The sequence below is a fragment of the Phascolarctos cinereus genome, unplaced genomic scaffold (genome assembly GCF_003287225.1).
Source record: "Phascolarctos cinereus isolate Bilbo 61053 unplaced genomic scaffold, phaCin_HiC Scaffold_4;HRSCAF=312, whole genome shotgun sequence".
Taxonomy (NCBI): Eukaryota; Metazoa; Chordata; class Mammalia; order Diprotodontia; family Phascolarctidae; genus Phascolarctos; species Phascolarctos cinereus.
The window spans coordinates 624,528,162-624,542,067 of NW_027555847.1; the positions used below are offsets into that span (position 1 = coordinate 624,528,162).

Genomic DNA, 13,906 nt, shown 5'->3' on the forward strand with positions numbered 1-13,906 from the left:
TTAATTCATGAGTCCCTATTTTTAAATAAGATCTGATCCAATTAATGTCTCCTAGGAGTTTCTGAAAATCATTTAATGTTTTTAGTTTATCTTGTCTAATACATATCTTTTGAGGCTGAATTTCTTTCATCCCTACTAATTGTCCTAAGTACGAGTAAGGAGGTGCCTTTTGAATCTTTTCAGGTGCAATCTCTAACCCATGATCTCTAAGAGCGGTAAACATGTCCCCCATAATACTAGCTAATTGCTCTTTTTGTGGATGAGCACAAAGGATGTCATCCATATAATGAATTATGTATGCTTGGGGGTATTTTTTCCTGATGGGATCTATAGCATCTGCTACTATTGCTGACACATGGTGGGGCTATTCTTCATCCCTTGAGGAAGCACCTTCCACTGATATCTTTGGTAAGGTTGTTTCAGATTTTCTGATGGTAATGAGAATGCAAAGTATTTACAATCTTCTGCTCTAAGAGGTATAGTATAAAAACAATCTTTTAAATCAATTACCCACAAAGGCCAGTCTGCTGGGATTGCAATCGGAGAAGGCAGCCCTGGCTGTAAGGTTCCCATAGTTATCATACGAGCATTAACTTGTCTGAGATCTGTTAACATTCTCCATTTGCCTGATTTTTCTTAATAGCAAATATAGGAGAATTCCATGGACTAGTGGAAAATTCTATATGACCTGCTGCCAATTGTCTGGTTATAATATCTCGAAGAGCCTTAATTTTTTCTAGACTAAGGGGCCACTGGTCCACCCATATGGGGGGCCCTTCTTTCCATGTTATCTTAGGAACCTGTACTGTTCTTTTCTTTTCGACCGTGACCCCTACTAAAAATTTTTGCTACTTACAGTAACATTCATATGTTTCAATAAATCTCTTCCCCAGAGGCAGTATGGAAGGTGTGGCAATACATATGGTCTAAATCTCCCTTGCTGCCCCTCCACTCTCCAAGTAAGCCATGCTGCGCTTTGTGCAGGAGCGGCTATTTCTCCTATTCCCTGTAACATCACATTTCCTTGATCTAGTGGCCAGTTCTAGGCCAAGCCCGTAAGGTGACAACTGACTTATCAGCTCCAGTGTCTATTAACCCTTCAAATTCTTTTCCTTGTACTCTATTTTTAGAGTTGGTCTGGCATCTGTGATAGTTCTATACCAAAACAGTCCTGTGCTACCAAATCCTTCTGTCCCCCTTACCTTTTTTGTCATATTCCCCAGTTTTTTATAATCCATTACAATCATTTGTGCTATTCTTTCCCCTTTTTGAATGACAAAACGACAACGAGGAAAAGCATAAACCATAACCTCAATTTCTCCAGTGTAATCAGAGTCCACCACTCCAGGAATGACCATGAGTCCCCTAAGTGTCTGGGAACTACGGCCTAAGATTAAACCCACCATCCCTGGGGGTAATGGACCATGTACTCCAGTGGGAATACGTACAACTTCATCTCCAATGTTTTTATCAAGAGTGGAACTTAAATCTAATCTGGCACTACCTGGGGTGGCATGAATAAGGTCTAATATTGTGAGTCTTGTGGGCACAGAGCAGGGACTGGTTGAATTAATGAAAGTGCTGCTCCTATTGTTTGGTGGGGCCAGAGCAGCCCCTCCGGGGTTTAAAGGCTGTCCATTAACATCTGAAGTAGATCTACATAATGAAGCCCAATGATTTCCTCTTTGACACCTAGGACAAGGAGTACTAGGGGGCTGAGACTGTGTCTTCCTAAGAGCCCTACAATCCTTTTTTATATGGCCAGGCCTTCCACAATTAAAACATTTTAATCTTCTCAGGTCCCTCTGACTGTTAGGAAAGGCAGCTGCTAGCACTTCTGCTTGGGCCTGCCATAGCCTGTACCTGAAATTGCGTGTCCCTACACTCTCACACCGCTGAATCATTTCTGTAATATCCATATTGGACTTGCCACCTTGTAAGGCTTTCTTACAATCAACATTAGCATTTTCACTGGCCAATTTTTGAAGGCGTATTTCAGCTGCTTTTGAATCAGAAATGCTCCTTTGTATGGCTTGCCTAAGTCGGGCTACAAAATCTGGGAAAGTTTCTTGGGGCCTTGCTTTATCTGAGTATACGAGGCTCCCCTATCTTGTTTCCCAGGAACCTTTAACCATGCCGCCCGTGCAGCCTTCGTAATTTGTTCATATGCTACAAGTGGATAATCTAGCGGTTGCTGCAGTGCAGTAAACATTCCTGTCCCTGTGAGCTGCTCCAAAGAAACAGGAATCAATGTTCTTGTATTGTATCCTGCCTGCTCTTGGCATTGCTCAATAAATTCTGATTTCCATATTAGATAATCTCCTGGCTCCAAACATGTTTTTGCTAATGAATACCAATCATATGGGGCCATGGCTGTATTAGCTATTGAATCTAATAAAGTTTGTACATAGGGACTGTTTGGCCCATATTGTACTGAGGCTTGTTTTAATTCTCTTAAAACTTTGAATTCAAAATTCCTATGTTCCCTAATCATCTGTCCAGGATTATCTGGATTCTCTTCTTCATATAGTGGAAACATCATGCTTTTTGGGATAGCTAATTTTAAGTCCATAGGCACTTCTTCCCCTCTGCTTTCTGCCCTTTGTATTGTCTCTTCTAACAAGCCCTTACATATTAACTTTCTCCCAGGCTGTTGTTTAACTGAAGGTAAATACACATCTTTCTGTTGCTTAGGGGAATGAACATTTCTCTGTTGTATAACAGAATATGCATCTTCCCTCTCCTCTTCAACTATGCTCAATTGTTCCTCAAAGGCTTTATGCATTTCTTCTTCCTCATCTGTTCCTACCCTTATCTGCCCATCACTTTCTCAGCCACTAGTACTTTATCCGGGGCGTAAGACATATTTTTAGCACATTCCACATTAAAAAGGTAGCAATCGAGAATGCACCAGAGCCCTCTTCTCTGTAATATTCTCTTAGTTGCTTGCCTACAATCTCCCATTTCTCTAAATCAATTGTCCCTTCTTGTGGAAACCATGGGCAGCATTTTTCTATAACTTCTAAAAATTCCTGTAACTGACTGTTTGGAATAACTAAACCTTTTTCTTTCACTATTTTCTTTAGTAATCTTAGGTAATACTCTCTATCTCTTTTTCCACTGTGTACTTGACCCATACTTTTGATCTTAAGGGCACCTCTTAAGATCGAAAGAATATATGTGGGCCTTTCCAAAGCGACACTATATCTTATGCTCTAAATACTGAGCCTGTTTCTAAACTTTTTTCTAATCAATTTTTTTTTTTATTTTATAATCTCCCACGTAAGCCTGGTGATTTTTTCCCCCTCTTAATCCTATTATTTCTATGGGGAAACCTGTAATGACCCTCATTCCGTTTTACCTTAGTACCACGGCATCGAGCCACTTCAGGACCTTGTTTCCTGGTGTAGTGACCAGCAAGGATTTCTTTTCCTCCGGAGCTTTTTTTTTCAAGGAACCGTCCTCTCTCTGACTTTTTGTCACTGTTCGATGCATCAATGTGTTGCCCGCAACCAGACTGTACACCGAACGGAGAGGTGTGAAATAACTTATGACATGGGCCAGGCGGAGTAGAATTACTGACTCAGTTTATTCATCTGAGGGCACAAAATATATACGGAAGATCTAGCCTAACTTCAAAGAGTCCTTCCCGTCAGATACTCCCCAGAACATCTGCTGAGGATGTGACAATCATGAATTTCCTCCTTATCAGGGTTCCTAGATTGGGCTGTAGATTCCAAGGTTTTCCCAGGCACCTTGGCACCACCTGCACAGAGAAGTGAATATGTAAATCTAAGGTTCAAAGAGAGAGAAGGAATGTCTCAGAGACCTCTTAATCAGGAAGGAACTGGGGAGCCGTACCACTTAATCAGCGAGCCCTTTTGGGTAAAAGCCTGAGCAGAGGTCAAACTCTGCCTTGGATCTTAAATCCTTATCAGACTCTTAAGATCGGCCCTGAACATCTCCCTTTCCCTTTTTTCCAGTACATTCCTCTCTCACCCCTTAATTTTATTTTTTTAGATATCATCCCTTCATATTCAACTCACATCTCTGCCCTCTATCTATATATACTCCTTCTAACTGTCCTAATAATGAGAAAATTCTTATGAGTTACAAGTATCATCTTCCCATGTAGGAATATTAACAGTTTAACCTGAAGTCTCTTATGATTTCCCTTTCCTGTTTACCTTTTTATGCTTCTCTTGAGTCCTATATTTGAAAGTCACATTCAGCTCTGGTCTTTTCATCAAGAATGCTTGAAAATCCTCTCTTTCTTTCTTTCTTTCTTTCTTTCTTTCTTTCTTTCTTTCTTTCTTTCTTTCTTTCTTTCTTTCTTTCTTTCGCAATTGGGGCTAAGTAACTTGCCCAGGGTCACACAGCTAGTAAGTGTCAAGTGCTTGGTCTGAGGCCAGATTTGAACTCAGGTCTTCCTGACTTCAGGGCCAGTGCTCTATCCACTGCACCACCTACCTGCCCCCAACGTCCTCTATTTCATTGAATATCCATTTTTCCCTGGAATGATTATACTCAGTTTTGCTGGGTATGTGATTCTTAGTTGTAATCCTAGCTCCTTTGCCCTCTGTAATATCATATTCCAAGTCCTCTGATCCTTTAATGTAAAAGCTGCTAAATTTTGTGTTACCCTGACTATGGCTCCACTATACTTGAATTGTTTCTTTCTGTCTACTTGCAGTATTTTCTCCTTGACCTGGGAGCTCTGGAATTTGGCTATAATATTCCTGGGAGTTTTCATTTTGGGATCTCTTTCAGGAGGTGATTGGTGGATTCTTTCAATATCTATTTTACCCTCTGGTTCTAGAATATCTGGGCAGTTTCCCTTGATAATTTCTTTTGTGTTTGTTAGTTTGTTTGGTTTTTTTAGGCAATTGGGGTTAAGTGACTTGCATAGGGTCCCACAGCTAGTAAGTGTCAAGTGTTTGGTCTGAGGCCGGACTTGAACTCAGGTCCTCCTGACTTCAGGGCCAGTGCTCTATCCACTGCTCTACCTAGCTGCTCTGATAATTTCTTGGAAGATGATGTCTAAGCTCTTGTTTTGATCATGGCTTTCAGGTAATCCAATAATTTAAAAATTATCTCTCCTGGATTTATTTTCCAGGTCAGTTGTTTTTCCAGTGAGATATTTCATGTTGTCTTCTATTTTTTTTCATTCTTTAGGTTTTACTTTATGATTTCTTGATTTCTCATAAAGTCATTAGCTTCCATTTGCTCAATTCCAATTTTTAAGGAATTCTTTTTTTTAGTGAGCTTTTGTACCTCCTTTTCCATTTGGCCAATTCTACTTTTTAAAGAGTTTTTTCTTCAGTAAATTTTTGTGCCTCTTTTTCCAGTTGGCCTATTCTGCTTTTTAAGGCATTCTTCTCCTTATTTGCTTTTTGTACCTCTTTCATTATTTGGACTAGTCTGTTTTTTAAGGTGTTATTTTCTTCCATATTTTCTTGTGTCTCCTTTACCAAGCTGTTGACTCTTTTTTCATGATTTTCTTGCATCACTCTCATTTCTCTTCTCATTTTTTCCTCTACCTCTCTTACTTGATTTTCAAAATCCTTTTTGAGCTCTTCCACAGCCTGAGACCAATTCATATTTGCCTTGGAGTCTTTGGATGTAGGAGCTTTGACTTTATATTCTTCCGAGTGTGTATTCTGATCTTCCTCATCCCCATAGTAACTTCAATAGTCAGAGTTGTTGGGTTTTTTTTCCTGTTGTTTGCTCATTTCCCCAGTCTATTTTTTGAATTTTAACTCTCTGTTTTATCCTAACTGATTATCCTAACTGGCAGGTCTGCGCATGTTACCTTCCTGTTACCTCTAGGATCAAATAGAAAATCCTCTGCTGGGCAAGAAAAGCCCTTCCTAACCTGGCTCCTTCTCCCCATGGCATTTTTTTAAGCTTGACTTCTCTCTACATGCTCCAAAATCTGGTGACACTGGCCTCCTTACTGTTCTTTGCACAAGAGGCTCTGTGCCACTCAGCTCCAATGCCCCTTTCTGCTGGGCTCCTTTTCCCAGTGCGCCCTCTGAGGTGACCATCCTTTAACCCTCTATGAGTCTTATGGGTAATTATCTGAAACAGTTTTCTCTATTTGAGTGTGGGCTCCTGGAGAGCACGGACATGTTTTTACCTTTTTTGTGTCCCCACAAATGAAAATTTTATGTCCCCACTTTTATGGCGACAAAGTCCCTAGAACAGTGGCTGGCACTTTTTTTCTTATTCAGTTATGTCAGATTCTCTGTCACCCCTTTTTGGGGTTTTCTTGGCAAAGATACTGGAGCGGTTTGCCATTTCCTTCTCCAGCTCATTTTACAGATGAGGAAACTGAGGCAAACAGGGTTAAATGACTTGCCCAGGGTCACACAGCTAGTGAAGGTCTGAGACTGGATATGAACCCAGGTCTTCCTGACTCCAGGCTCAGCCCTCTATCCACTGAGCCACTTAGGAAGCACTTAATAAATGCTTATTCACTGCTGCCTGAAACCACAGCCCTGTTCCTTCATGAACATCAGCTAGTATTTATTGATGAGACTGATACTTGTTCTTGTGACCCAGGGCAAGTCGATTAGCATCCCTGGGCCTCAGTTTCCCCATCTGCACATAAGGGGTTTGGTCTGCTTCGGCATTGGACACACGGATGCTGATGCTCTGATAATTGTTTAGTAATCAGCTATGACCGCACAGCTCAGACTCCGCAGAGAACAGAGAGAGAAGACAGAGACAGAAAGCACCAGGGATAGCACAGGTGCAGATCAGTGAAAACTAACGAGACGTGAATCATCCCGGCCTCCTAGAGAGGCTCCGTCAAATTCTCGCAGGGGGCGGGGCCTACCGTCACTTCCGGTTCCTCGTACTCGTCTTTCCCAGCTCCGTACCTCGGCTTTGGACTTGCTTGAGGGTAACGGGCTCGCTCCTTCCTCTCTGCCCCATTGCCCCCGCGATGTCCGCGCACCTGGTGGGGCACCACAGAGGCAGGGCGCTGCCCTCAGAGCAGTGAGTGTCCGGATCAGGGGAAGGGATGGCTGCGGGAGATGGCCCCCAGGGAAGGGCCGGCGCCCGCCTCGGTGAGACTTCCCGGGGCGGCACCGAGGACAGGCGTAGAGTCAGGTGGCCAGCCGCGCTGACCGGTGCTGGCTGGAGTGTGGAACGGCCACGAGCCAGCCGGGACCCCAGGGCACGTGGAAGGGCCTCGCTTGGCAACTTTCTTACGCCCGGAGCGGTTTAAGCCGATTTTAGGACATGGTGCTTTTCAGGGGCCAGCGGAGATCATCCGGACCTGTGTATGATGCCGCCACACCCTCCTCCGCAGCAGCGCAGCCAAGGAAACCAGGCTTAGGGCCCCGCGGGCAGTTCCCTTAGTACGGGGTACAGCTTGTCCGCGTGCGTCCACACGTACGCGGAGCGCCCACACCGATCACCTGCAGCTAGGAAACTGAGCCCTTGGTTGTAGGTGGAGGGTGTGGCCTAAAGGGCCTTTAGAGTGCCTTGCTAAACTGAATATACAATCCTGTGTTCTTGACGGTAGAAACCCTGTCAGATTTAGATCCAGAATCATAACAGTTTAGAGCTCAAAAGAATGAGTTCTAAATAATCTCGAAGGCCATTTCCAACTCTGGCCAGCACAACCCAACAAGCTATAACTTTATATAAACTATAAAAGGACGTTCTAGACCAAACCCCTAATTTTGCTGATGAGGAAACTAAGCTCTAGAAAGCTTAAGTTTTGATTGGCTATATTTCCACCTTGCATGGCTAGGTGCTGAATAAATGTTTATTGAATAAATGAACCAATGCATAAACTGTTGTACTTCTTAGTTTTCCATTTAACAGCTCATCAAGGGATGGCTTAGGGCAGCTAGGTGCTATAGTGGGATAGAATGTTGTACTTGACTTTGAATCCTGCTTCAGCTGTGTGACCCTGGGCAAGTCACTAAACTTGTAAAATGGGAATAATAACAGTGCCTACCTACCCTGTAAGACTGTTGCTATTATTATTTGTTCTAGTTGCATACTACTTTACTAGAACTATGTAATTCACATAGCAGTTAAATTTTTTTCCATTTTAATAGGGTGACTTTGCATACTTTAAGAATATCTAATTGCATAGATCTGGGTATTTCTTCCAGTGACACAGATCAGAACTCCAGGCAGTTTCAGGAGTTTAAGGACTTTCAGTGTCTGGGGGGGAAAAAATCACCTCTTGCATAGCCCTTCAGTAATGAAGGTTGGTTCTCTGGAAGATAAATGTACAATTGGTCCTTTGGCTTACTCTCACATCCTTTCTATCCTAAAACCTGCCAGATGTGCTGTGTTGGTATGGCCTTTGAGAATCTGGGGGCACTTCCATGCCATGTTGAGATTTTGAAGTAGAACTTTGGTGGACCATAGTGACACATAATTTAGATCATAGAAGGGAAATGAGAAAACTTGCTCTGATCCAAAACAGTAGACTTAATTTCATAGAAATAAATGTCAAGGCCTGCACAGATTAAAAAAAATTATCTTAATAAGTACAAAGTGGGAAAAAAAGACAATAAAAAAGTTCATGTGAAAAAACTGTGGGAATGTTAAATCGGTCACAAAATCATTAGATGGCAAGAGTGCTACATAGCAGCTAAAAAAGCTAAAATGCAATGTTAGGCTGCATGAGAGAAACATAGTCACCTGGACAGGTAATCCAACTGTACTTCACTTGAGACAGACGTATCTGTAGTATTGTGTCTAGTTCTAGGTACCATGTTTTAGGAAGGCCAGTGATAAGCTGGAGCATTCTGAATAGGGTGATGACTTTGGTGAGGGGACAGGAAACCATGGAATAGGAAGATTTTTCTTTAGGAACTGGGAATGTTTACTGAACAGAAAACTTAGTAGGACATCATAGTTTTCAGTTCTTTGAAAAACTTTTATCTGAAATAGAGATGAAACTTTTTCTACAGAAGTAAATTTAGTTTTAATATATGGAAAAACATCCATGATTTGTGCAGTTCATAAGTAGGATAACTTGCTTTAGGGAAGTAGACAATTCCTCATCCCTAGAGATCTTCAAGCAAGAGACTGGATGATCACTTGTTGAAAACCTTTAAGAAGAGAGTCCTGTTCAGCTACAGATTGTACCAGATAAACTCTGAAATCCCTTCGAACTCTGAGATTTGGTTGTTCTCTAATACTCCAATTTCTAAAAGAACTATTTATAATCCTCTTTATTTCTAGAGAAAGTACAACTACAAAAATCTCTTCCCTGCCCTCCTTTGTCCCTAATTCCAGGTGCCACATATGAAAATCTAGAACATTCCGTGTAATGCAAATTAATTTTTAAAATCAAGTTATTAGGATCTAAACATTTTAGAAGGATTAAGCTTTTCTTGAGTGGTCTCCTGGGAGCAAAGAAAGTATTTCTGATAATTTCAGTGTAGGACACAGTCTATTTTAAGTGATTGATAATGTTAAACAACAGTTTTGAGGAAGGGAAGGTACAGGGATAAACTTGCATAATTTTCTGCAGATGTTCCCTGTCTCCTTTCACAGGGTTTCAGATCTCTCAGCTGGTTGTGATCTCCCTGATGGAGCAAGGGGAAGAGTTGTTGGTACCAAATCTTGAGGGCTCCAAGGAGAAAGAGATTTTGAGAAGTTCTTATACAGGTGAGGGACATAGAGGATGGTCTCAGTCCCCAGAACAACCTCTGTGAGATTTTTCATTTTGAATTTTGCTTAAACTGTTAACTAGTTTGCATGACTATTATTTTCATAGTAGGTATAGCTGTGGCTTCACAGTGAGCCCTGTTGTTGTTAATAGATATTGCCCCTCTTCTGTGCTTTGTGGCAATGTATGAATCTGGTTTTACACCAACAGAACCAGCAGGAGTTGTTGCATTTTTTTTTTGTCCAGACCTATGATGGGGAATGTGGGGAATGTCCTACCCATGCAGGTCAGCAAGTCTTGTAATTTTTAATCCTAGTTCCCTGGAATACTGAAGAGTGGATTTCCCATTGCTTTTATCATATAGCTAGTGTATATCAGAGGCAGGAATTGGACCCAGATTTTCCTGACTCCAAAGCTGCCCTATCTACTATGCCATGGTATCTCTTCAGTTGTAATTTACTAGATTAACAGTAATAGCTCACATTTCCTTCAAGAATCAGCTCAAGCACCATTTTCTACACAAAGCCTTTTCTAACTTCCCTCACTACTAATGCCTCCCTACTCCCTCCCGGCTCCCACTGGCACTGAGCACAGTGCTCTGCATTCAGTAGGTGCTTAATTGATGTTTATTGTGTTTTTATTCCCATGACAGAGACTCTCTTTATATTTTCTATTTATTTTTTCAGAGAGTAAGAACAATTTGGAAACTCTTGACCAGAAATACCCTAAGAATGAGGAACCTAAGGACATACCATCAGAGTGGTCTGAGAAAGATGTACCCCCAAACATTGAACATGAGGATACTAAAGAAATTCCATTAGGAAGGAACAAAAGGGTCAGGTTCTGGAGTCTTGAGTGGAAAGATACTCATGAGAATAACTGCAAGACAGAAACTCAGTGGGGGAAACCTATGGGAAAAGAACAGAGTAAATCTATTTCCTGGAAATGGGGCTCCAGAAAAAACATTGACATTACTGTCCCTCAGACACTACCCAAAAGAGACAAATCCCATAAATGTCTTGAATGTCAGAAGAGCTTCAATAACAGCTCTCACCTTCAAACTCATCTAAGGACTCACACAGGAGAAAAGCCTTACAAATGTTCAGACTGTGAGAAATGCTTTAGTAACAGCTCCCATTTGATTCAGCATCAGAGAACTCACACAGGAGAGAAGCCCTATCAATGTAATGAATGTGGGAAAAGCTTTAGCAATACCTCACACCTTATTATCCATAAGAGAATACACACAGGAGAGAAGCCCTATAAGTGTCCAGAATGTGGGAAGAGTTTCAGTAGCAGCTCACATCTTATTCAGCATCATAGATCTCATACAGGAGAGAAACCTTATGAATGCCTTGTGTGTGGGAAATGCTTCAGTCACAGCTATGTCCTAATTGAGCATCAAAGGACTCACACAGGAGAAAAGCCCTATAAATGTCTTGACTGTGGGAAAAGATTTAGTCAGAGTTCCAGCCTTATTCGCCATCAGCGCACACATACTGGTGAGAAACCCTACAAATGTCTTGAGTGTGGGAAAAGCTTTAGTTGTAACTCTACCCTTTTAAAGCATCAGAGAATTCATACAGGAGAAAAACCATATAAATGCCCAGAATGTGGGAAAAATTTTAGCCGCAACTCAAACCTTATTACGCATGGGAAAACACACATGAGAGAGAAGCCCTATGAGAGTACAGAATTTGGAGTAAAGTTGAATCACAATTGTAACTCAGTAGAATGCCAGAGAACTCAGCCAGGAGGAAAAACATATAAGTGTTGTGAATGTGGGAAAAGTTTCAACCTTAGTTCACACCTTATTAGACACCAGAGAATACACACAGGAGAAAAACCCTATAGATGTCCTGAGTGCTGGAAAACTTTCAGTCAAAGCTCTACACTGGTGATCCACCAGAGAATTCATACAGGAGAGAAACCATATAAATGCCCTGACTGTGGGGAAAGTTTCAGTCAAAGCTTTAACCTTATCAGGCACCGAAGGACCCACATAGGAGAAAAACCTTATAAATGTACTGACTGTGAGAAATCTTTCAGTCGTAGTGCCAGCCTCAGTCAGCATCAGAAAAAACACATAAGAGAAAAGCTCTTTCAGTTCCCTGAAGTTGAGAAAAAATTTACTCACGAAGGGACGTAGAAAAGCTTGGGATGGGGGTGGTGTGGGGGGCATATGGACTTCATCTACTCATTTCCAATTCCCAAATCTGTTTCCTCATGATAGGAAGTTTGTTGTAAACTTTTCCTTTTATTGACTCATCACAATTAAGGTCTTGTAAAATCAGTTTACTGTTGAATTTCTTTGGCTTCATTTGACTATCTTCAATACCTCTGGAAAAAAAAAGCTAAGGCCACTCTGCTTAGAAGATGCAAAGACTCAAACCAACTAGGTCACGGATTTTCCCATTGAAAAACAGCACCGAGGATGGAAAGAAAACAGAATTTTTTTATCTAAGACAAGACAGGAATAGTTCAGATTAATCCTAAGAATAAATTTTAATGAAAACATAAACCTCAAATCTTGAAGCTAGACCTTTTGTTAAGTTTGCAATTTTCTCTTGCTCTTTTAGGTGCAGAAAAACTATTTGTCCCAGATAGTTTGGAGATAAAATGATCCTGCTGAAGAATAGAGTGGTGGCCCTGGCTTTTTGTGGGGAATGTGCTGAGGCAAAAAACAATAGTTTAAACTTAAGCAGGCTTCTTCCTTGAAAATTAACTTTTGTAGAGTGTGGCACAAAGTGAATCCTAAGTGAGCACTAGGTAAATCTTATCTGACCAGTAAAGATTTGTCACAAGACTTTAGGAAATCTAGAACTAAGGGTTTTGTTCTCTTTGAGATCAGACAGTCTAGAGCAGCAGTGTAAGAGAGTGTTGGAGAACAATGGATTTTGAAGCAAGATATTCCAGGGTATTTTTGTCAGTGGGGTCGTTAACCTATAACCTATTGCGATCCCCTTGTCACTATGCCCTAGGATCCCTACCATAAAAGAAGCAAGATTAGGAGCCAGGGCTACTGAATTCTATTCTTGTAAACTAAGTAATTAATAACTAGTTTTTCCCTCTGTGTGCCTTGGTTTTCCTATTATGTAGGGATTCAGTGAAATTGGGAACTAGGTTCTCATAGCCAGCTCAATGACTTAGTGTCAAATGGACAGAATTCCATTAGTATTGCAGTAAGTACTACTTGTGTCAGGTCCTAATAGTGTTTTATTTTTGGCCTTCTTAGGGAAGAGGCAGAGAACCTAATATTTTCCCATATTCTTCCTTGTCCTAAATAGGGACTTTGTATATTAAGTACTCTCTTCCCTAAATCCTTGCCCATCTGTTGCAAATGAGTAAAAGAGAAATGTAGGTAAGGGGCCCCCAGTTTATCTCTTAGGATTTCCCAATATATTTAAAAGGGATTGATGTGAAAATTTAAAATTTGGCAGAAGGGAATTGAACTGTAGCATTCCCAAAGAAACCATTCCTTTTGTGGTGTTGAAATGCAATGGACCCATGGGGACAACTGAGTTGCCTTGGAATTGTTGCATCCTCCCCTCTCACTGCAATGCTGTTGATACTGGGTAGTGACTGTATTATGATTTTTTTATTGTTAAATGATGAAAACTATAGCAAAAAACAGTCAAATAAAGATATTTAAGACATGTTTCTTTTTGGTAAACTTGCTGCCCTGCACGGGATGGGGAAGTATTGGTGGAAATGAACAATTTTCTCAGTTCCCATGATCTACTCCTTCCTTCTACCTTAGCTTTAGGGTAATAGGGCTGTTCAGACCTATTACCCAGAAGTCCTCATTTTTATGATCAAGCATCCTAAAATTCCTTTATCTAATCATAACCTGCTATCATACCTTCTCCCTATGTACCACTTTAGACGACCTCTGCTCTCTTCACTCCTCAGGCCCTTCCAGGGTATCACCCCTGTTTTGGATGAACTTGCTTCCCATTTAACCCTATAATTGAGCAGTTCAGCATTACTCTGTTCTACTCTTGAATCCATTTCTCCTTTGTTCTACTGCTGATCATGCTTTGCCAAATGCCAACCCTGGTTTACTTCTACCATTCACCTTTTATAATCCAATTTATATTGGAAGAAGTGATATAATTATGCTGATTGATCCATTACAAGCTTTTTTTTTTTCATTTTAACTGGGTCCTCACTGAAGGAGATAATTCTTTTACTTCTCCCCAATTGATTTTCTATGTCATTTCACACACTGCCGTCCCAAACTTTTCCTTCTCTCCT

At 41.1% G+C, this 13,906-nt stretch overlaps 1 protein-coding gene across 1 annotated transcript; it reads left to right on the forward strand.

Moving 5' to 3' along the window:
• The first annotated feature begins 6,852 nt into the window (after positions 1–6,852).
• Positions 6,853–13,307, forward strand: ZNF572 (zinc finger protein 572). The gene is made up of 3 exons (XM_020964976.2): positions 6,853–7,002; positions 9,535–9,648; positions 10,336–13,307. The coding sequence occupies exons 2-3, from the start codon at positions 9,570–9,572 to the stop codon at positions 11,796–11,798; spliced, it is 1,542 nt and encodes a 513-aa protein (XP_020820635.1). The 5' UTR covers positions 6,853–7,002; positions 9,535–9,569; the 3' UTR covers positions 11,799–13,307.
• The last annotated feature ends 599 nt before the right edge of the window (positions 13,308–13,906 follow it).